We start from the raw sequence: 23,357 nt of genomic DNA on the forward strand, positions 1-23,357 counted from the left end.
CATTGCATCATGTATAAAGAGCCTCTTGTGGCACAGAGTGGTAAGGCAGCAGACATGCAGTCTGAAGCTCTGCCCATGAGGCTGGGAGTTCGATCCCAGCAGCCGGCTCAAGGTTGACTCAGCCTTCCATCCTTCCGAAGTCGGTAAAATAAGTACCCAGCTTGCTGGGAGGTAAACGGTAATGACTGGGGAAGGCACTGGCAATCCACCCCATATTGAGTCTGCCATGAAAACGCTAGAGGGCGTCACCCCAAGGGTCAGACATGACTCGGTGCTTGCACAGGTGATACCTTTACCTTTATAATGTATAAACCTTTGAAAGAGACGATTAGCTGATGATAGTTGCAGGGTTTCTTAAAGGCAAAAAGCACAGAGATAAGGAGCTGTACCTTACTGGCCTTCCAGAAAATACTTCTTTAATTTTTGCAGTACCCAAATGATCAAGAGAAACGGCTGTATTTTCAGGAACATTTTCCACCCATAATCTATGCATAATGAGTAGTGTTGCAATAGATGTCACCTGCTTGGATGGCAAATTCAAATGTATATCTTTTGCATGACCACTACTACCCTTGTCATTGTCTCATCTTTTTTTCTGCCACATTCTGCTGCCTTGGGTCAATCATGCTATCCATGCCCATTCCTTGACCTCAAAGGGAAAGGCTGGGTTGGAGTTCTTACGTTGCATGGTTTCTGTTTGCACATGATGGTGTTAGAATTACATATACTGCAATAGACGCCATTCTGCCCATCTTTCTTAGTTGCTTCTTTGCTGGTTCTGCAGGGTCATCCCCAACATCATCTCAGAATGCCACGCTGCCTTCATCAAGTGCCTGGCCACTTAGTGCCTCCGGCTACAGTAGCTCTTTCAGCAGCATTGCATCCGCACCTAGCATTGCAGGTACGACCAATGGCCTTTCTACTTAGAGTCCCTCTGTCCACAGAGAGAGGAGGTTCTGAACAGGCCTCTGTTCTTTGGGGTTATGATACTACTGTGAGTGTGCTGCATGCTTTTCATGTGCTGCACTCCTTTAATCAGTCCTGGGAGTTTGGTTGCAGTGAATGTGTAATGGGATGCCTGGAATTGGCAATGCCAGACCTGTCAGGAAGAAAGAATAGGTTCAGTATTGTTGCCAATCCCCTGAACCATTTTCTGTTGATGAAAATAAAATAGATAGCTAGACCTTCATTGATCTGGCTTGCACACTTTCACCAGCAGAAGCTGTGAAATTAAAAAGCATTACATTTCTAAAATTGTGCACCTTATTTTCTGGAAAAAACTCCTGTGAGTTTAACAGTACAACAATTTTTATTCTTCTCCTTTTTGAATGTGTTTATTCTAAAAGCCAGGATGAACACTGTGGGCTAACGACAGCTTGCACGTAGCTGTACTTCCACGGTCTCATCTTTGTGTGTACAATGTTCAAAATGCTGACAGTGATCTCATTCAGTTTAGCCTCATAAAACTAAATGTTGTCCTCTGGCTTTTCTGTGTATTACAACTTCAGGCACCAGCATTACTGTACTAGACCTTACAAGAATAGCCTCAACAGTAAATCTATATCATGTATGTGACTTTGAGGGGTGAAATTGACTGGGGACAATGCAGGGTTTCTTGAAGGCAAGTGGTTCTTTGCTGATTTTGCAGCAAAGTAACAAATTCTGCTTTTTGCCAATCCCTAAACACAAGAATGGCATTCTTTTTGTTTTCATTTTTATTACAATTTCAATTTACATACATACTAACATAGAACATATGCTATAATAATTTGTATTCAAAACCATACATTTACCGTATTTGCCGGTGTATAAGACGACTGGGCGTATAAGACAACCCCCCAACATTTCCACTCAAAATATAGAGTTTGTTACATTACATTACAGTACTATGGGCCACTATGGGCAGCTATGTCTATCCCAACTGAAGTGCACCCAGCGTATAGGATGACCCCCCCACTTGGAGGCATGTTTTTCAGGGGGGGGAAGTAGTCTTAAACGCCAGCAAATACTGTATATAGAAGTTACTTAAATTTACTTCGTAATATTTCACTTGTAATTAATCTCTTATCAATTTATCTTAATATACCTAATTATAAAGCATATATTACCTAAATGTTTTTATCGTCCTCTATTTAAGTTAATTTTATTGATTTTCAGATATATTTCTGAAAAGGCTTTACATTTTTTTTTAATTCCAAAGTCTGTCTGATGTGTATAAACAATGTTAATTTGGCCACTCTCATGTATTTAGTTAGTTAGTTTATGTATTTATTTATATTTTTATACCATCCTTCCGTATCGCTCTGGGCAGTTTCCATAAAACATTGTAGAACATTTACACAGAACAATATCAATATAACGGATAACAATCATGATATACCAACTAGAACAGCATTTCAACAAACAATAACATTGACAATCCCTAGGTAGGTTTGACCTTTCAGTTGGAGGGAGGGGTGGAACGGGGACCTGTAAAAGTTACAGGAGGATGATACTGAGGCCCCCTTGGGACAATCCAGTAGTGACTCTACAGATCCCCAACTTCTGCAAGACATCTGACTATCATATGGACTATCTTGATGAGCCTGGGGAACTTTGCCCCCTCTGAGGTCCATTCAAAAAGGTGGAAGGTAGAGCTTTTCGGTTTCCCAGATTAGTCCTGAGAACACCTTGAACCTTTCACATGATGGAAACATGAGGGACTCTGCCCCTGTGTTTCCAAGTGAGGTTCTTTGCCTATACAATGAACAGCTCCTTTGAATGGCAAATGCCCTAGAAATAGATGTGGCAACATCTGATGTAAGACCCAAGGACAAGGTATTTAGTAGGTTGTATTCTGACCACCATTGTGTTGCCTATTCTGGAGGGCTTATCAGATCTAACGGTGCCAGTTTGGAGCAGGCCTGCATCGGTTACAGCCATGCTTAAAAGATTAGAGGACTTGTACAAAATTAAACAGGAGGCAGCAGAATACCAAGCTATCCACCCTCCTCCTGCCTTATAGAGGACATGCAATTGAAGCATCATCCTGGCCAACGTTTCTTGCCCGTCAATAGGAAGAGTAGATGACTGGACAAGATTGGCAGAAAGCTTATTCTTCCTCTGTAATTAATTTCCTCATTGCCAACTACCAGGCACTTATGGAGGGCTAATCAGCTCTTTTTGTGCAATAGCCTCACCAAATAAATTGACCAGAAACCTGATGAGATGATTAGGACTTCTAAACAAGAAATACGTGTAGGGAAACATTCTGCGGACATAGCTGGACATGCTATGGCCTCTGCCTTAGTTCTTCTGCCATTCTTGCCTTTGGAATATGACTCTCCCAGTAGAAACTTGGGCAAGGGTAACCCACTCCGTCTCAGCAGCATTGCTATGGCCAATGGCAGCAGGGATTCATGGGACCATTCTTCAGGGGTCAGCACAAGTCTAGCCATCAACAGTTCCACTATCCTCCCAGGCAGTATCAATCACCTTTTCAGAAAAGGAGTCAAACTCAGTGACAGAGGTCCTTGCAGGTCCATTAAAGTCAACATGAAAGGAGTCCATGAAAGGAATCAACAGCAGCATACCCGAAATTCTGACTGACAGCTCAAGATGCTAGCTCTACTCTTATGTTTAGGGATCACCTGGCCATGTTTCAGCCTGCTTGGGGATGGATACCCAAGACTTCTGGGTACACTCCATTGTTTCTATAGGATATAGATTGGAGTTCAAGTCCTTACTCCCGGCCATGTTGGTATTGCAGCTGCAACTCAAGTAGCTTATGGCCAAAGGGGCTGATATTTTGGAGTTGGGAGAGGTCCTATTCTTTTTTGTGTGTGGAGAAGGGCAGCAGTTTTCCTCCCCTTTTTGGATTAAGGAAGTTGAATAAATGTTTAAAAGTTTAAAAGTTTCACATGATTTTACTAACTTCAGTGAATGTGGGAAAGTCTAGTCTCTGCTCTTAAGATGCTCCGTGCAGTGTGAAAGAGCCAATTTTTGAAGAGATTCTTTGTTTGCTTCTTCCACTGCTGGAAAGGGTCACTGACCTAGGGAAGAATTTGTATTTCCTCTCACATTGACTGTAGATTGGGAAGGGAGAAATCAAGTGAGTAATACAGAATTTATTCTGTAAGAGAGAGAGAGGGAGATAAAACCAGTTCACTTTGACTACACATGGTTGTACTGGGAGGCAGTGGAACCAGGTTCTGTCACTGGCAGAAGTGAATCGACACTGGGTGATTTCCTTCCATAGACACCAGGCACTCTGAAATGTGGGAAGGGTGTTCTGTTACATAGAAATCTCTTGTTTTGCTGCCTCTACCTTTCACTTTGGGTCTAGCCTTACTATGATCAAAGTAAAATGTAATGTCCATTTGTCACCTAAACTGCCACCACCGTTGTGATTATTTGAATTTTTGACAGCCCTAATCAAAATGTCAGTGTTAAGGTATTTTATTTTGGTCAATATATTGAAGACTTTGAGAGTATTGGGTTTCCCACAGCTGAAATCGAAGGGAATATGGAACGCCTTCTCTACAGTCAGCTTTAGAATAACCCATTGATTGTGGCCTAAATCCTTTGATTGCTTTCATCCCATCCCAGATTACATACTATCACTACAGTCATTAGCCACCTTTACAACAAGTATTAATTTCTTAGGTTATTTCATTGGGCAGTTAAAGCTGAAACTTGAAACTTATAATAGTCTATGCTATTTTTCAATTTTTAAAAACTTTTAAGTCCATACTGTATTCAGATCTGTTAAGCATGGACAGCTGGGTCCTTCATTGTATTTCTGCTCCCCCTCCCTTTCATGGATCTGTTTTTGGAACAGACTGGGGGAAGGGGAGCAGAGAAAATACAGCAGAGCTGCAGGTGGGAAGCATTTTGTGTACATATATGACCTTGGTGGGTTGAGGAAACTTATCTTCCAAGCCTACTCTGGCACCAAAAAAAATCTCACTCCCTCATACCAGGCTGTGGTACTTATAATTAATGCAGTCTGTTGCTAGTTCCTGCAGTGGAGATAACAGTGTAATGATCCTTTTAAATTGTTTTAGGTTTTGTAAGGACTGTTGTCCTAGTTTATGTACTCAACTAAGGTTTTTTGTTTGTTTTTTACTTAAGCATTACAGTGATTTTGTACTCTCTCATAGGGTTTCCCGTTAGCTTCTTTCTGGATGAGCAGCTCTTTTTCTCTTTTTTTTCTTTTTCTCTGGCTGTCCCATCCTGTTGTTTGAATGCATGTTGGTAAATGCTGACCCACCCTAGGGAACTGAGAGGAGAGACTAAAATCCTTCTTATGTCCTGTTTTGATAATGACACACGAGAGACTAATGGTTGTTCAAAAATGTTAAACTGTATTATTTCACTTTGAGGGGAAATGGTCAGGTGGGAATGAGGTATAGGACTTACGAGGTGAACAGATAATAGGGATGAGGTAACTTTGTATAAAAATAAACACCAGATAATTTGTCACAAACAAGTATTTCTGTTATTCAGACAGATCTTTAAAACGAGGAGAGAGATTTATTGACAGTGACATGATATTACATGAAAAAGAAGCTTATGCTTTGATTTTAATTACCATGCATTTCTTTTTTTCTTTTCTTTTTTTTTTTTTTTTGCCCTTTCTCCTCTTTTCCCAGTTCTGTTTCCCTGCATTGACCTTGCAAGAAATATTGGCATAACAGTTAAAGCTATCTTTTAAAAATTGAAGTTCAGCTATTGCTTAGTAATTAAAACGAAATGTACATGTTCCTTTAGACCAAGCTAAATGTGCAGGTTCCTTTAGACCAACATCAATGATGTTAGTCTTGCTGGGGAAACAAGAGTATCTAGAAAGGGATAAAACATTAATATTGATAGTGAGCCAGTTTACACCTGCATAACTGTACACATGGGAGGGTATGTGCAAGGACACCAGTTCTTGATGGCAGTTATAGGTGTGGTAGTACATAGAGATGAAGCTTACTTTGGTTTCCCACTACCACCACATGTCCAACTTACATGCTGAGACCATTAGTAAGCCACCTTTCTAGGAATGTTATTACTAGTTTATTGATGAGATTTTATTATGCATTTCTTTACTGCCCTAACTGAAATCGAAGTGTGAATAATTCCTAAAGTTGAAGTTGAATTGCATACATTTCTCAGTGTCAATCAGCTTTCAGATCACATTTTTGTTGTGGTGATGATAAAGAGATCAGAGAACAACAGATATTGGAAGAGATGTGATATTCAAGTCATACATATTTTGCTGTGAGGGCTCTTTTTGTGGAAATCATAGAATCATAGAGTTGGAAGGGGCCATACAGGCCATCTAGTCCAACCCCCTGCTCAACACAGGATTAGCCCTAAGCATCCTAAAGCAAATGTTTCTATTAGTGTAGGAACTTAATTCTCTATATAACTAAGCTATGGCTGGTGGATTTCTGCTGCCAGGCTTTGTGAGGGGAGTCACCTGGCTTCCTTTCCAAACTAGATGAGTGAGAAGTGCCTTTCCCTGCTTCTGTATGGTGCCTGAAGCAGGTCCGGATGGTATACAGCGGTAAATATATCAGTAAGAGAGAGCAAAGCAAGGTTCCTTTTCATCTATCTCACTACCATTTTGCATGCACCTTCCATCTTCTTATTTCCATGTGCCATACTCTTTCTGCATGTGGTGGAAGAAGGAGCTGTTCCTACATGCAGCCATTTTTAGGCAGTGCAACTGCATAATACACTCCCTGATTACTTATGGGTTAGAGACAGTACATACATGGCTATTGTGAGTAATAATGGCTTATGTGAAGAGTTCAGTCTTTTTCCTAGGAAGAAGAGGACAGCTGAGTAATATTTGGGGATGGGGAAGTAAGAGTAGTAGCTGTGTCAATGGGGAAACTTGCCAGCAGGCTACTTTTGGGGTTAGGCAAGATCCTACCCTACTTGCAAATACTATCTCTGACTTTTTTCTTAAGTCATGATGCTGAGTGATCTGTATTTGAAATGTTGAACAGGGCTTTGTCCTAGGCCATGATGAGCAATGTTAGAAGCTTTAAAGGCATTGTATTAATGGTACTAATATGACAGCAAGAATTATAGTTCTATAAAAAAGGGAAGATTTGCCAGTTATGTAAAGTGAGATGTTTATCAATGCTGTTGTGGAATACACTGTGTATCCACTAGTGATAAGGCCTGAATCCTAGAAACTGCCAATTATGCATATATTTCAACTTTTTAAAAGTACCTAATTTGTATTTCTCTGTTTCAGGTAAATTGTCAGACATCAAATCAACGTGGTCCTCTGGCCCAGTTTCTCACACACAAGCCTCTCTGTCTCATGAACTGTGGAAGGTACCCAGAAACACTACTGCTCCTACAAGACCGCCTCCAGGCTTAACGAACACCAAGCCATCATCTACCTGGGGTGCCAGCCCACTGGGTTGGACCAGCTCTTACTCTTCTGGTATTTCTGACTCCTATATTTTATTGCAGTCCAACAGTTTACTGTTCATTGTCTCTTCTTTCTATTCAAGATTCTTTTATTTAAAAAATGTCAGGACCTGAAGGGCCAACAGATTGTATCAGTGTGAAGGAGTATATTTTTCTGCTTTGGAAGATGCATAGTAACAAAGCCAAGGCAGGCAGGCAGGCATGAGAATGCAATCCAGTAAAATAATTTCATATCTTAGTCATTATTTTCTTTGTGGCACATGAGTTGTTCTGTGTAGCTAGAGATTCTGCATTATACAATTCACATTATTGTGAATAAATGAAAGTGATAATTGGACCAGCAGAATATTAATTTTGGATGGATTTTTCAGGTTATGGAAGCACAGTTGTACAGTGGATGCTAAGCAGAATCTCCAAATGTAATCACTGTAGAGATGTTACTCCCTCCCCCCCCCCCACATACACACAAGTAGCTACAAGAGTGTCCTGTTAAAACATATCTTCATGTTGGGCAGGAACACCTTACCAGTATTTTTCAGGTACTGTTTAAACTGATTACAAATTCTCCAGTCTGATCTACTACCGGTATATGTGACCCAAATAAAAGCTTTTTTCTGTCTTTTATTTGTGACTATTCAGTTATATTGATCAACTGTGGTGGCGGGAACTATCAGCTCCTGTCACCCTGGCTGCTCCTCTCAGGTCTGTGTGTGGTAGCAAGAGTCCTCTCTGCCCCACATAGATCCTGGAGACAGCTTCTGATGTGGAGCAGTTTAAACCACCCCCTAGCAGAAACCCCCCTAATCAGGTCTGTCTGTTGGGGAGATCTCTTGCAACCACACATAGATCCTGCAGATATCACCCAGATATCTGTTGGAAGACCAGCTCAGTCAAAAATGAAGTCCAATAAATTATTGTCTTGCTGATAATTTCATTTTCCAGAGGCCCACTATTTTAGAACTGGTTGATGAGGTGAAAGCAGTGGGCACACTTGGTAGTAGTAACCATGTGAATTTGGAATTTACAATCTTGGGAAAGAGAAAACCTGTATATAGTCAGACACATAGGCTGGACTTCAGGAAAATAAATTTTAACTAACTTAAAGTTATGCTGGGTAGAATCCCATAGTCAGGAAAAGTTAAGGAGGTGGGAGTTCAAAAAGAGTAGGAGTTTCTTAAAAGTGAAATACTGAAGGCACAAACAATTCCCTTGAAAAGGAAAAATGGGAGGAGCCTTAAAAAGCTAGGGTGGTTCCATAAACAGCTTTCAAAAGATTTGAGTAATAAAAAGACTCATTTATAAAATGGAAAGAGGGCCTTCTAACCAAGGATTGATATAAACAAATAACCAGTGCTAGTAGGGAGCAAAGCTGAAGCTTAGTATGGGCTTAGGAGAGCGAGAAATGCTAAACACAACAAAAAGGTATGTTCTAAGTAATACGGACATGATAGGACCATTGCAGGGACAAGAAAATGAAATTATACAGGTGATAGGGCTGAACTGCCCAATTCCTGCTTCTCTTCAATCTTCCCTTGCAAGGGAAATGGCATGGCAAAATCATCATGTGATGAGAGATGGGATCACTGTAGGGATCATCCATAAACACCTAATTTCTTTAAATGAAACTAAGTCCTCTGGGCCAGATGAATTGCATCCAAGTGTACTAAAAGAACTTTCAAATATAATTCCTGAACCTCTGTCCATTATTTTTGACAATTCTTGGAAAGCAGGTGAAATGCCAGTAGATGGGAGGTGGGTAATTGTTGTTCCCATCTCCAAGAAGGGGAAAAAGAAGGATCCGGGTAATTACCGACCTGTCAGCTTGACGTCTATAGCTGGCACAATTTTAGAAAGAATCATCAGATAGTTAGTCCTTAAGCAGCTAGAGCAGATGGCTGTGATTACTAAGAGTCAGCTTTCTCAAGAAAAAGTCATGTCAAACTAATGTTATCTCTCTTTTTTTGAGAAAGTTACAGCCTTACTGGATCAGGGGAATGCTGTGGACATACTTTATCTCAATTTCAATAAAGCTTTTAATAAGGTTCCACATGATATTCTTATTGAAAAATTGGTAAAATGCAGTATGGATCCCGTTACTGATAGGTGGATTGGTAAATTGGTTGTCTGATTGCACTCAGAGTGTACATTTGTTAATGGTTTGTCATCCTCTTGGAGAGGAGTGACAAGTTGAGTGCCTCAGGGATCTTTCCTGGGCCCAATGCTGTTCAACATATTTAGAAATTATTTGGTTTGGATGAAGGAATAGAGGGAGGGGATGCTTATTTTGCAGATTATACTGAACTGGGAGTGGTAGCAAACACAGACAGTTGGGGGCATTATGAAAATTGTAAATGTTTTTAATTTTTAACTTTTATATATTGTTTTACTGTCGTTACCCACCCTGAGCAACATAGAAGGGTAAGATAGAAATAAAAATGTATTATTATTACTGTGCAGGAGGTTGAACTAGATGACCCAGGAGATCCCTCCCAACTCCATCATTCTATGATTCATAAACTAAAACATAAGGAAAAGAACAATAGTCTTAAAGCATTTTGTAACCATTTGTTCAGGATAATATGCTCTCTCTTCACTGTTTTGTTACTGAGCATATCAGATTCATAGGAGGTCAGTGTTGATTGCCCGTGATTATTGCTGCAAGTTCAAATTGGATTGGCAGGTTCAGTGCAGGTGGCACATCTTTTTATAGCTCAAAACATAGTAATGGCAGCAGCAAGCCTGTGAGTTAATCAGTGTGCTATTATCACAGGTAGAAGCTTCTGTCTTGACACAGCAGGGATTCATCTGATCACCTCATCTGACCCTTGCTGTAAAAAGAGAGATGGCACAGACTGTCTGCACAAGGCAACACACACTGCTGGCCACCTAGCATTTCTTGGGGTGGGCAATAGTTTATGCACTTCTGGTACTGTGCTGGGAGCGGTAGCAAACACAGCAGAAGACAGTTGGGGCAAAAGTACCCATTTGGGAATAGTTCCCTGTTAAAAAAAATCTTTGCTGGTACTAGATAATGCGTGAGGACCAGAGAGGAGTTCAGTAAGAAGTCTGCATTAGTAAAGAAATAAGAGGAATAACCTTGCATTTGAAGATTTCAGAGATTCAGGCAAGCTGGGTTAGGATAAGTGATCATCCTATAGCTAAAGAAAAAGGAATGGCAGTGCTGAATAGTCACAGAAGCATGAGTTATGAAAAAGTTGAGCTATAGTTATGGATTTGTGCCCCATTGTACAGAATCCTGTGGAAAACAGTGACCAATACTGGCAAGGCTGTGAATGGGTATTACACTGGAAGGATATTATTATTGTTGTTATGGTTGTTGTTGTTGTTATATTCGATTAATTCCCCACTGCTCCCGGCAAGCCGTCTCGCAGCAAGTTACAAATAAACCCCACATAAAAACAGATAATACAACCCCATTAAGAAATTACCCCAATTACAATCAATTACCCCAATTACAATCAATCACCAACCCCAACAGCCTTCCGATGTACTGAGGATCTTCGAGTGCCAGCAGACCACCAACAGCGATGGACGGCCTGGTGGATCTCAACTGGGGGGCCCATCTGATCTTCCTGGCCCCAGCCTCACACATATAGCTCCGTCTTACAGTCCGTGTGGAACACCGGAAGCTCCCACAGGGCCCTCAGCTCTTCTGGAGCTCATTCCACCAGATTGGGGCCAGGAATCACCAACAGATTACTACCCACAGGGTGTAAAACCCTGCGGGGGGCATAGGATGATAGGTGGTCCCTCAGATATGTGGGTCCCAGACCACAAAGGGCCTTAAAGATCAAAAACAATACCTTGAACCTGATCCAGGCTGCAACTGGTAATCAATACAGCTGCCTCAGCACTAGCTGGATGTGGGCCCTCCAAGGTATTCCAGTGAGGACCCTAGCAGCCGCATTTTGCACCAGCTGCAGTTTCCAAGGCAGGGACAAGGGCAGGCCTGCGTAGAGCGAGTTACAGAAGTCAATTCTGGAGGTGACTATTGCATGGATCACCATGGCTAGGTGCTCAGGAGACAGGTAGGGCGCTAGTAGTCTTTCCTGGCAAGTCGGTGAGCCAACAACTCATTGTCCACCGCGTCAAAAAGCGGCTGAGAGATCTAACATCACAAGGATGGCTGAACCACCCCGAGCCAGCTGGTGATGGACATCATCCATCAGGATGACCAAAACCGTCTCCACCCCATGGCCAGGACGGAAGCCCAACTGGTATGGATCGAGTCCCAAAGTTTGTTCCAAGAATGCCAGAAGCTGGTCTACAGTGGCCCTTTCAATCATACCTTACCCAGAAACGCAAGATGTGAGACTGGTCGGTAGCTGTTAAATATATTTTCCATAATCTGATTCATTTTATCAGTATCTCCCCAATTTTATACTTTGTCTTAATTAAGTGTTATTATTCTTTTGTTAAAAGAGAAAATTTCCTCCAAAAATGAATGTTTAAAAAAAGATTAACCACTGATCATGGAAATGAAATGCTCCTGTTGCCCTCCCCTCCCCTATATGCAACTATAGTTAACTTTTTGTGATCGCCACCTTGTGGTGGCCAAGGAGCAAATATTACTGGATGCTACAAAATTCTTCAGCCCAATTGAACTGAAAGGTCACTTCATTGTAAATAACAAACACTTTAGTCTTTAATTTTGTGCCATTTTCTGTTTCTTTGTCAGTTTTCCCATTAAATTTGCACATTGCATTATGTTGTTTCTGCTTCAAAAATGGCATGTAATATTAAAATGGAGTAAAATTGAATTTAAAATTATGAGAACCAGTGTAGAAGGGAGAAAATAATTAATAGCAACAGGGCTTGACAAATGAACACTCATGAAGCTCAAAAAAGAACATGTTTATATATTGTTCCCTAAATCTAAATGCAGTTTAGAAATCTGTATGGGATTTTTGTAAATGCTGCCATGTCAAGGCCATGCAGTTTGCCCTTGTAGGAATGAGCAAACAAAACGGAGGTGTTTTCCTATGTCTCCTGATTTTTTTTAAACCATAGTTGATTCTAATTGAGCTAAGCCTCCTCTCTAACACTTTAATTTGTGAAACAGCAGAACACAAATGGAATGTGACATTACAGGGAAGCAATCTTAAGTCTACTCAGAAATTTTGTTCAGTGGTGCTTACTGCCAGGCAATGCTCTTAGAGTTGCATGAGGTATGTCCATGAGTCTTAGCAATATATAACACTTAAAACTGAGAGGGTAAGGAATGAGTGTAAGTTCAACGGCTAATGCTGCGTTGTGGGAAAGATTAAGTTGAAATTCACAGTTAAGTAAACATAGTTTTGTGTGTGTGTGTGTGTGTGTGTGTGTGTGTATCATAACCTATAAAATCATGACCGTAGTTCTGACAATATGCTGAAGATTGCAAAGCCTCCCAATGGTGGAGTATCCCCCACTTAGTGTCAACTACCACTCTGGCTCAGGATTCTGCAAAAAAAAAAACAACAACCTTTTACCTTCAGGCATGCTGTGAAGGAAACCTCTAAGAGCCACTGACTGAGGCAAGAGAGGAAAGTGATTCTGAGAGCAACGCAGGGGAGTCTGTGGGCATGTGTGTGTGTTTTCCTTTTGTGGGGGGAAACTTTTCCTTCTGTCTCACGGTTGGCTGACATGGTTGGCCACAGAAAAGCCCCTTCTCACTTATGATACTGCTGTAGTCAGCCTTGCTGCTAGAGGGAAGACGCAGCCAACTCTCAGTCAGGGCTGAATTCAAAATGAATTCTTAGCATCCACTTCAAAATTCTTTCTCTGATTAACTGATGCTAACCAATCAGATCTGTTGAAGTAGCCAGTCACACAAGTCTCTCTGACTCTGTAAAGCAGTGGTCCCTGACCTTTTTATCACCGGGGACCGGTCAACGCTGGACAATTTTATTGAGGCCCGGGGGGGGGTAGCCTTTTGCTGAGGGACATCACTTGAGCCCCTGCTCCACTTGCTTTCCCACCCGTGCCCCTGGCTTCCTGCCACCTGCTGGGGGGCAGTGCCATGCCAAGGGGGAGCCATGGTGGCTGCTGGAGAGCACCAAAGGTGAGCCAGCGGCAGAGTGGCAGGGCAGCCCTCAATGCAGCAGCCAGGGAGGAGGACGAGGAGCCGCAGCCCGGTACCGACTGATCCACAGTCCTTCTCCTGTTTGTACAGCACTTCTAAGCTATTAAAAGAGCAGTCTGTCACACCTGCATGTTGTATTTTGTTCTTTTTATTGGATGGCGCTGTCACTAATTTTTCCCTTCATTGTGATACAGGCTCAGCCTGGAGTACTGACAGCTCAGGAAGAACAAGCAGCTGGCTGGTCCTCCGTAACCTCACACCCCAGGTAAGCAAAGTGCTTTGATTAATCCAGCAAAGAACTGAGCCCTACCTGGGATATTGGGGAGAGAACATTTGGTACCCTGATCTAAGCCTTTTGTTAATATATCTGGTTACAGTGCATTTTATGGTACTGCACTTATAAGGAATGGCCCATCCAGATCTCTTATTGGCTAATGCATAGATTTAGGATTGATTCCTTTTATATTTGTTAACGGAGAACAAGGATGACTCTCAACAAGAATAATATGTTGTATTGGATGCATTTCTTCATTCATGAGTTTTACTATGTTGTTCTGTCCCAATAAGAGAAAATGTCTCCTATTGTCGTGGTTCGGTCCTTGGTGGCTTGGGAACGGGACCGAACCCCGCCATCAGAGGCGCCCGCGATCACGGAGGTAGGGCATGGTGATCATAGGCAAGCCGGCAGCTGGGCGCCCCACCCGATCGTTGAGGTGGCAATGGCCGCTAAAGAACCTCAATGTCCCCCTCCACCTTTTGACAAGGGCCCGGAGATGGCCCTTTGTTCCAGGAAAATGGGCCATCAGGAACCCCGGAAAACCTCGCATATGTGCATGAGTCATGATTGTATCAGCATGTTCCCTCCGCAAGTACTGGGTGGGGCAATACAGCCTAAGGAGGTGGGTTTTGTATAAAAGGGAGCTTCCACCTGGAGTTCGGTGGAAGCTCTTACTCCATACCAGCGGACTCCACGTTGCTGAAATAAAGCTTGTTCCTGTTGTATCGTTCACCAGGCCTGGCGTGACGTTTTCTTCAAAGGGGCACCCTGTTTTTTCAGTTAGCAAGCGGGTTCCCGACACCTATTGCATTAACTACATTTGAATCCCAGTAGAATTGTAGCAAGAGATTCCTTCCTGTGTCCAATTCGTTGGCTTGAACTAAATACTTTGAAAGGCTTTGCCTCTGCAAAAATGTTCAGCTGCAGAGTTCTCCAGGATTTCTCTATTAAAGGAAGATTAACCACCTTTAATTCTGTTAATTCTGCAAAAGAGTAAGGGGCAGGGGAGTACAGCTCTTTGAAATGTAGCCAAAGAGAACACCTGTAGAAACTCTTATCTGTTATTGAGATAAGAAGGGTTTTTTTATTGAACAAGATAGAAAAGTGTAGAGGCATAAAAAGTTAACCCTACCGTTTCTGTAAAGATAAATGCTAATATTATCAAATACATAGAATTGTTCAAACATAGTACAGCAAGTATTAGTTTTAAGAGCAAAGCATGTTTCAGCTTTTTGATTTGCTGTTTTTAGGGAATATCAAAAAGCCGTTACCCACCAAGAAATGTCACCTATGCTTCTTCTGAGACTTCCATCCAGATAAATCTAATTTGCTTGTCCCAAGACTGCATATGTTTAGAAAAATACTAATCTTTCTCTAAATCTAGTCCATAATGATCATGTGATATTACAACCTATTGGTTCATAATGAGATAAGCAATATCAGCAGGTGCATATGAGATACATCTGATAAAAAACAAGATAAGGCCAACCTCACTGCACCTTTACTAAAAAGCAGTTAATCTAACTTTTCAACTAACTGTTCATGACTAAAAAATAAAAACAATATGAAAAAACCCTAACTGTTCAAGATGAAAGTAACTTTTTATTGACAGGTGAAAAGTGGTTGAACGCTCATCTAGGTTACCTAGGTTTTTACTTTTATTTATTATTGCAATTTTTATATTCTAATTTTAACACTGTTCCAGAAATATATGTTGTACACTGCCCCAAGGCTGGATGCAGAGAGGGGCAATTAATAAATTTAATAATAATAATACCATGATTTTTATAGCCTAGAAAAGCCTAGAGGAAGAAAAGACTGATATTTTTCTGTAAATAGAGAAAGATAACCTTAGTAATATCAGAGCTACCACTACAAAATCTTATGGATATGGTATAAAAAACCAGTACAAGCTGCTCTGAAAAAAATGACAACTTTAATACAAATTATTAGATTCTTCTCCCTACTTTTGCTAGTGTTCATTACAAGCTTTTCCAGAATATATTCATCAAGAAATCTAAGGTGTGGGGCAGTCATCGGTATGTATATTACAGAAAGTGGACCCCAGTGAAGGCTTTAGTGGTAAACAGAATCAGTGAAAGCAGATACATAAGTCACTCCCACACATGCACATTTCAGGAGTTCTGTGTAATATCTGATTAGGAGAAAGTACATCTCTCCCAGGTGAAATGCGGTTGCTAGAAAAACTCACTCTCTACAGTAGATGTGTGGAAATGTACTTTTCAGAGTTACCACTCACACATGTACCTGTATGCATAGCTGGGGCTAAAGGAAAATCTGTAGACCTCATTTCAATGAGATGAACCTGTCCCAGGTGATCAAAGGTTAACTGTTTGAATGTCTTTTAATAGTTGTATATAGCCAGAGATATGTTTCAGCAAGTAAGAAAAAATCACCTCAAAAATTCCTGTAAACAAATTACTCCAAAGAGGCATAGAGTTAACAACCAGGTTCAAATGCTTAAGACAAGTCTTGTTCAAGTATAGTTTATCATCTATTTAGTGAGAAATAAATCACCCTCCCAATTAAATCTCTAAGCCTTAATACAAATACCCTTAATATTTTTGACAAACTTTTACAACAGCCTGGTTGCAGCTGTGCTTGTTCATGGGAGCAAGGTTCAGAGAGAGAGAAAGAAGCAGCCCAATGCATTAAGCCTCCAGAGAAAATGAATGTATGAGAAGACAGCATGTTATAAATTAGGAGTGGAGGTTAGGGATGGGCACAAACCACATGATGAGCCAAAGCTCATGCCAAAATTTGACTGGATCAGGGTTTGGGAGACAATGCTCAATGTGCACAGAGTCCCTGAAAAGGTCTCCAAACCTTTAGGCATGGCTCAGAAAACAGAACCCACCCAGAAACACTAGCACAACATTGTTGGGCAACGGTGGGTGGGTGGTGTTTTCCAGCCTTGATAACACAAATAAGGACCCTCCAAAGCTTGACAGTCCCATTGGCCACAGTTCATATAAACTGTCCAGGACACCCCCTGGCCCTACTGGACTCCTCCCAGGGTACAAGGAGATAGCTACCCCCACCCCAGCCACCAAGGTGAATGGACGAGCTCAGCTTACCTGGAAACCCTAGCAGTCAAAACAAGGAGCCAGCAATTGGGTGGAGGTGCCAGAGGACACACCAGCCCTGAAGCAGAGACCAGCACCATAGGTGGAAGTGAGCCGTGGTAGACTTGCTCCATCCCAGTGGGAATAAGGAATGCTGATGGTGGCTTCCCTGGGGAGGGGGGAGGCCAGGGAGGCAGTAACGAGATCCAGCCTACCAGCCCAAGGCTCCAGGGACACATGGCTGCAGGAAATCCAGGGCCTCCGATGCTGCCCGAACAGCCCTCTCGCCCCACCAGCTCTAACCAGCCCAACACTCCCACCTCACAGGTCTCCCAAGCCGGCTGAGCCCTGCATTGCCAGCAAGCCAGGCAGGTCACCATGAGAGGCAACAAGGCAGGAGAAGGAAGAGTGTGGCAGGAGGGGAGACTTTTTAAGAGCTTGGGGAGGGGTAGGAAGGAGGGGCATGGAATTGGGGACAACAGAATAAAAGAAGGGAAAGGGAAGCTCGGAGTCAGATGCAAGACAGAGGGGGAATGCTCGGACAAGGAGGAAGAGGTGGAGAGCAGAAAAGAAGAGGAAGAGGCCACTTTTCTCTACCCGAAGGGGGCTCAAAACGGCTTACAATCGCCTTCCCTTTCCTCTCCCCACAGCAGACACCCTGTGAGGTGGGTGAGGCTGAGAGAGCCCTGATATCGCTGCTTGGTCAGAACAGCTTTATCAGTGCCGTGGCGAGCCCATGGTCACCCAGCTGGCTGCATGTGGGGGAGTGCAGAATCGAACCTGGCTCACCAGATTAGAAGTCCGCACTCCTAACCACTTTATCAAACTGGTTCTCACATCTGGTTGCTTAAGGCCTGCTGTGCTTTAGTTTACAATTTACTCTGTTGGGACTGCCTTGATTCCAAAGTCAGAACCAGTTGACTGTTGTTCTGTGCTCCAAGCCCTCTTGCTAGTGCTTCGTTTTAAAAGCTGTTACAGTGGCACAGGAACTTTGGTCCACCACCTTGCTGCAGTTTCTCAGCACTGATACTAAAGGGCTTTTCAGCACAGATTTTGTTTCAAGCACCGGGAAGTCTTACTGTTGCCATCTTCAGGGGGAACTCAGAAGTGATCTGCAAATAAGCTTTTAGAGGCAAGCCTAAGTAGTTTGCCTCTCTTTTTGTTTCCATGGTAGCCTTTAGAACCATTAACGATTTAGGGACCCCTTAGCTGCCACTGTTTTTCATTAATAATGATAACCCTGCAGGAGTCACTCTTACGTGACAGTCTCCATTATTTAAAGAAAAAAGCTCAATAAATCAATTTTAAAAATTCTTATTCTCCTTCTCCTGTTAGATTGATGGCTCTACACTGCGTACTCTATGCTTGCAGCATGGTCCTCTTATTACATTCCATCTGAATCTGACTCAAGGGAATGCCGTGGTCCGATACAGTTCCAAGGAAGAAGCAGCGAAGGCCCAGAAGTCTCTGCATATGTATGCATATAGCCATTATTTGCTATGGTTCTCAGTTTGCTTTATCTGTCATAATTGCCTGGAGCAGAATCAGTAATAAAGAAGAATGTGAAATGTACAGAGAAGCATGGCAATAAGTGATCTTGCCCGGCCTCATCTGTATGATACAGGGCATAACCCTAAGCACTAGCAAATCTAATATAAAAGTAGTGCTCTTGCAGCATTTCCTCTCATTCAGTGTCATCTCACGAATGTTCTAAAAGGAAAGATAGTAAAATTAGAACTGGGCTTTTAAAATACTTGCTTTCGTTAACACTATACTTCTCTGTATATGCTCAGATGAAACATAACATCCTGACAACAAGATCAGGCCACAGTTTTTTGACATGGTGTACATTTGTGTTGTTCCCTGGTATGCCATTTCAAGCAACCAAACAATCATATTACGGGGGGGTGCAGCTGCTGAGGCACTTGATAATGTGGGGAGGGGGGCAGCAGCATCTCAGCCCACCTAACTACAGACCCGATTGAGATCAGGCCCTCGCAGCATTTTTTAATCACTTTAAAATGGCAAAAGTGTCCCTGCGGCAGCCATGTGAACGCAGTCTTGCCTAGTTTGGCCCTAACCCATGCAGTGCCCCTTGTTTGTGCTTCCAGATAAACGTTGAACTCTCTTTATTGCCCATGTTCTGTATTGGCCCCTTGGTTTTCAAAGTTAAGCTTAGTAGTCCTTGCTTCTCCCCTCAATGTGTGCGATATTGTTGCTAGGCATGCAAATAAGTCTGGGATTGAAATAGTATTTGCTGATGTCACAAAGATGTTGATGCCTTCTTAAAGCACTCTGGCAAAACAGTTCAGAAAGAGAAACTAGTCACAGAGGTCCAGAGATTTGGCTCAGTTTTTATATAGGTTTCCTGCATGAAAAGATTTGCTCAGAATGTTACCATCAATCTTCTATGCACTTATCTGAGGCCAAATAAATGCGTTGGATAAAGGATTGTACCTAAGTTTCCATTTTTAGTAGCATAAGGAATAGATTTGGACATCCTTGTCTTTTCTTCTGTTTCCAGGTGCGTTTTGGGGAACACTACCATCTTGGCTGAATTTGCTGGAGAAGAGGAAGTAAACCGTTTCTTAGCACAAGGCCAGCCACTGCCCCCCACCTCCAGTTGGCAGTCCAACACTGGAACCACTCAGACACGTTTGGGCTCCACAAGCAGCTCACATGGAATGGTGCGCAATGACGCAGGCCACTGGAATACTCCCTGCCTGGGCGGGAAAGGGAGCAGCGATCTGCTCTGGGGCGGGGTCCCTCAGTACTCAAGCAGCCTTTGGGGTCCACCCAACACCGATGACGGCAGGGTTATCGGAAGCCCAACGCCTTTGAATACTCTGCTCCCAGGTGACCTTCTCAGCGGGGAGTCCATCTAGGATGCCAGAGAAACAAAATGGAAGTAACAATCATCAGCACTAAAGGAAAAATAATGGTAACCCTTTCCAGTCCAGGGCATCATGAAGAATCCAGCTTTAATAGATCAGACTGGCAGCCCTTTTTTAGTACCTCTGTCCAATATTGACTATGAAACTCTGCCGAAGTCCTTGTGAACTGTTAGTGCAACAGTATGGGCTCCTTTTGGTCAGTGTCATGTGCTAATGATAGGTTTCATGTGGTTTTTTTTTCCAATTGCTTTTTGATTTTGTTTTTATGTTTGTATGGTGTTTTTAAAGACGTATAAAAGCTGCTTAGACTAGTTCTATCATGAAGGGCACTTTTCAGAATTTGGGCTGGAAAGGGTTATTTTATGAACTTTGGGAGTGGGGGAGGGATGATGGGGGGATGTGAGAAAGCCTATTTAAAATGAGCCTGTGATAATTATGCACATTACCAGAGGCGGATCCATTAATCACAAGGGGGTGGCAACCAACCAGCCCATCAGCAGCGTTGGGGAACAAATCTTTACCCCTTGGCTGTGCAACTTGGATTGAGTGGTGGGGTGGAATATCTGTGTCCATTACTCCCATGGGTCTTGCCTATGCACATTACACTTGTTTCATTACTTTTTTGTGTCATTGTTTTTTGAAATTCCCCCTCAAAAATAGTAAAATGGTTTAGGGAAAAAAAAACATATCAAACATGCAACTATACTTGAATCCAGCAGGCCAATAACAAAATGTGAACACTTTCTATTATTACACTTCCAGGTTGGCATCAAAAAACAAAAGAACAGGCTCTAGGAAAAAAGTTAAGTTTTTTTTTTATATGTATGCATTGGGGAAAAGATGGATCGATGTGTGAGCGTATGGGGGTGTGCGTGCGCCAGTTGTACGATTTAACAAAACGTGTGTTTGTTTTTTTTCTTTTCCTTCTCAGTATATGCTTTTGATTTGCTCATTGGTCAAATGTTTAATTGTTATTAGTTTCTAACTTTGCACTGAGTGTCCACAGCCCTTCTTGTAGCTAATCCTACTTGTTTTTTAAGAAAAAGAATGGAAAAAACCTGATAGGAGGGGCTGGCGACAATTCACGTGTAAATGTTTACTCAAGGACTCTTACCGCATTTTAAAAACTTACAGTGTGTATCTCTGGAGAATAATATGTATATCTACCTTTAGCAGCTTTTTATTGTGGACTAATGCAAGGAAATAATTACCGGAGTATTGCACCATTTTTTTTCCATTTGGAATATAAAGTTTTAAAAAAAGGAAAAAAAAAACTTGTGTTGAACTGTGGCCATAAATACTTGTAAAGAGTGGATGGTTCCCTGCAAGCCGGAACAAAAACAAGCACTTGGACATAGGTTTTGACTGCTTTCGGAGGAGCCTACGTTTTCGGCTCCCACCTGTTTACAGACTTTTTTTTTCCTCCTTCAAACTTTAAAATAAAAAAAGGAATTGAAAAAAAAGAAAAAAATAGACTTCCATCATAAAGAAACCTATTTTCAGAATGAAGATATGCTACTTCAGAGCTCTGGGATTGAAACAGTGTTGTTTGTTGTTGTTCTTGTTGTTCTTGTTGTTTATCCTTTTCTTTGGCCATTGCTGTGTACTCTTTTTTGTTATTGTTTTTCCTCCTCTTCGTCAAAGTGGCGAAAAAACGTTGTGATCACTATCTTGCACATGGTGGAAGATGTCTCAGGAAAGCCGGGTTTCCCGAGGAGCAACTCCACACCATTTCATGTATTTTTTAAACCCAACTCCTAGCACTGAAGACGTTATTAAAAAACAAAACGGAAAAAAAAATAAAAAAGACAGTAAGAGAAGAAGAAAAATACCTAATCTAATGTGTAGCAGTTACATATTTACCAAATAATGGACTCAAAAAATAGATGTTTGAAGAGTGCTTTATATATTAAAAATTGCTTTATGTTTAAAAATGATCAATGTTTTTGATTGTTTTGAAAGGAAGAAAGACAATGGAATAACATACCCTTTGAGTATGTTTTTAAAAATTATATGAACATTGTGCTCCCTGCCTGCTTGGATCAGGAAACTTGTGCATTACATTTTTTTTTGTTAAAGATTAGCTTTTTAATGGCATTGTCCAATTAAAAAGGGTCCTGCAAGATTGCAAATCAACAAAAGCTGGTTTTCTAGAGGATCATGAACTATGCACAGATTGGGTTCCAGACTTGTGTTTTCTCAAGTTTTTGTAGTGTATTTAGCTGAATACCCTTTTCTCAGAGTGATTGCATCTCATTCTCATTACACGCACTCTACATATGTATTGTGTATATATCTCTCTCTATACAAACACACACACACAACACTATATTTATATATAAAATACATATGTGCCTATGTGCGGATTGAAATAGTCAATACAATTTTCCATGCTGAAGTTTAGCAATGAGTTGTAGGAATTAAAAAAAAAACCTCCCAATCATTTAAAATTTGGGATGAAAGTTTTTAAAAAATCCTGTTGAATCTTTTTTTTTTTTTTTTGCCTTTCATTTTGGATTTAAGATGTCTGTAACTCTGAGATGAAAAGAAAAAAAAAGTTTGTGGCTTTTAATGTTATTTCTCCTCATAGAATGTGATTGTTAAAAACATGCACCAGAAGTTGCTTTCAAGAGTACGAAGATTCTTTGAAACTTAATAAACTGCAGTTTTTCTTGGCTGTTAAAAAAGGCATGTGTATTTTTCTTGCATTTTGAGACAACTGTTAACCTCTAAATGTTAATTGCAGTTTTTGTAGAGGGCCTTTTCAAGGATCACCACATTTCTTACATGTTAAGTATGAAACAAGGCAGATATCTGAAGTAATTAAAATGTCCCCCTCTCCATGTTTGATTTGATATACTTCTGATTTTAGATTATGGGATATTTTTGCTACATGTGGCTTACTAATCTTTGACATAGACATTAAGATAAGAATGGATTATATATGCGTAGGTAGTCATATGTTTAAGTCTGTATTTCTCTTCTCCTTTTTCCATTCCCGTGGAAGAATTTTCATCACACTGCTGAAACTATTATGGAATAGAGGCAGAATTCAGAGTGCCATCTGCAGACCACCCAAGTTTTGTTATGCATGTGGGACACCAGGCCTTTTCCTATACCTTTCCTTAACCTTTGAGATAAAAGTTTTTCACCCATGAGCGTTCTTTTAGATAAACTGTTTTTTCCTGGTTTTTTGGTCATGTGCTATTACAAGAGCATGTTTTTTTTTCCTCTTAACTCCATGTGACAGGTTCAACTCAAGTTTAAGGCTTTGACTGAGTTGTGAAGAATTGTTAGATGTGTCCCACTCCAAGAACGGCAGCCCTGCCACCATCAGAGACCATGAAGATCTAAGGAAAACAGGGCACCACGCTGAAGAAAGGGGAAATGTGCCCTCTGAAGGGACCCCTTCTACAATTGGTGATCTGATCCTTAAGGCATGTACATAGATGAGTTGCAACCTGCATACTGACCACATGGTGATTTGCCTAACTGGTGTAAAAGTCGCAGATATTATGCATGACCTAGATAGACCTGTAGAGAGTGCCAGAGAGGAGCCAATGCCTGTAGTACATATTGGCACCAATGGTGTGGGA

The 23,357-nt window shown here is 41.4% G+C and overlaps 1 protein-coding gene across 5 annotated transcripts in view; it reads left to right on the forward strand.

Moving 5' to 3' along the window:
- TNRC6C (trinucleotide repeat containing adaptor 6C) overlaps positions 1 to 22,449 on the forward strand; it is a 176,452-nt gene extending 154,003 nt beyond the window's left edge. For 4 of the 5 annotated variants that reach the window (XM_077327647.1, XM_077327644.1, XM_077327645.1 and 1 more), the window contains 5 exons: positions 785 to 901; positions 7,238 to 7,432; positions 13,699 to 13,769; positions 18,203 to 18,342; positions 19,392 to 22,449. In XM_077327647.1, coding sequence (XP_077183762.1) covers positions 785 to 901; positions 7,238 to 7,432; positions 13,699 to 13,769; positions 18,203 to 18,342; positions 19,392 to 19,752 — 884 coding nt within the window. In that variant the 3' untranslated portion in view covers positions 19,753 to 22,449. The remainder of the gene's footprint in view (positions 1 to 784; positions 902 to 7,237; positions 7,433 to 13,698; positions 13,770 to 18,202; positions 18,343 to 19,391) is intronic. The other variant, XM_077327646.1, reaches the window with a different exon arrangement.
- The last annotated feature ends 908 nt before the right edge of the window (positions 22,450 to 23,357 follow it).

The sequence above is a fragment of the Paroedura picta genome, chromosome 3 (genome assembly GCF_049243985.1).
Source record: "Paroedura picta isolate Pp20150507F chromosome 3, Ppicta_v3.0, whole genome shotgun sequence".
Taxonomy (NCBI): domain Eukaryota; kingdom Metazoa; phylum Chordata; class Lepidosauria; order Squamata; family Gekkonidae; genus Paroedura; species Paroedura picta.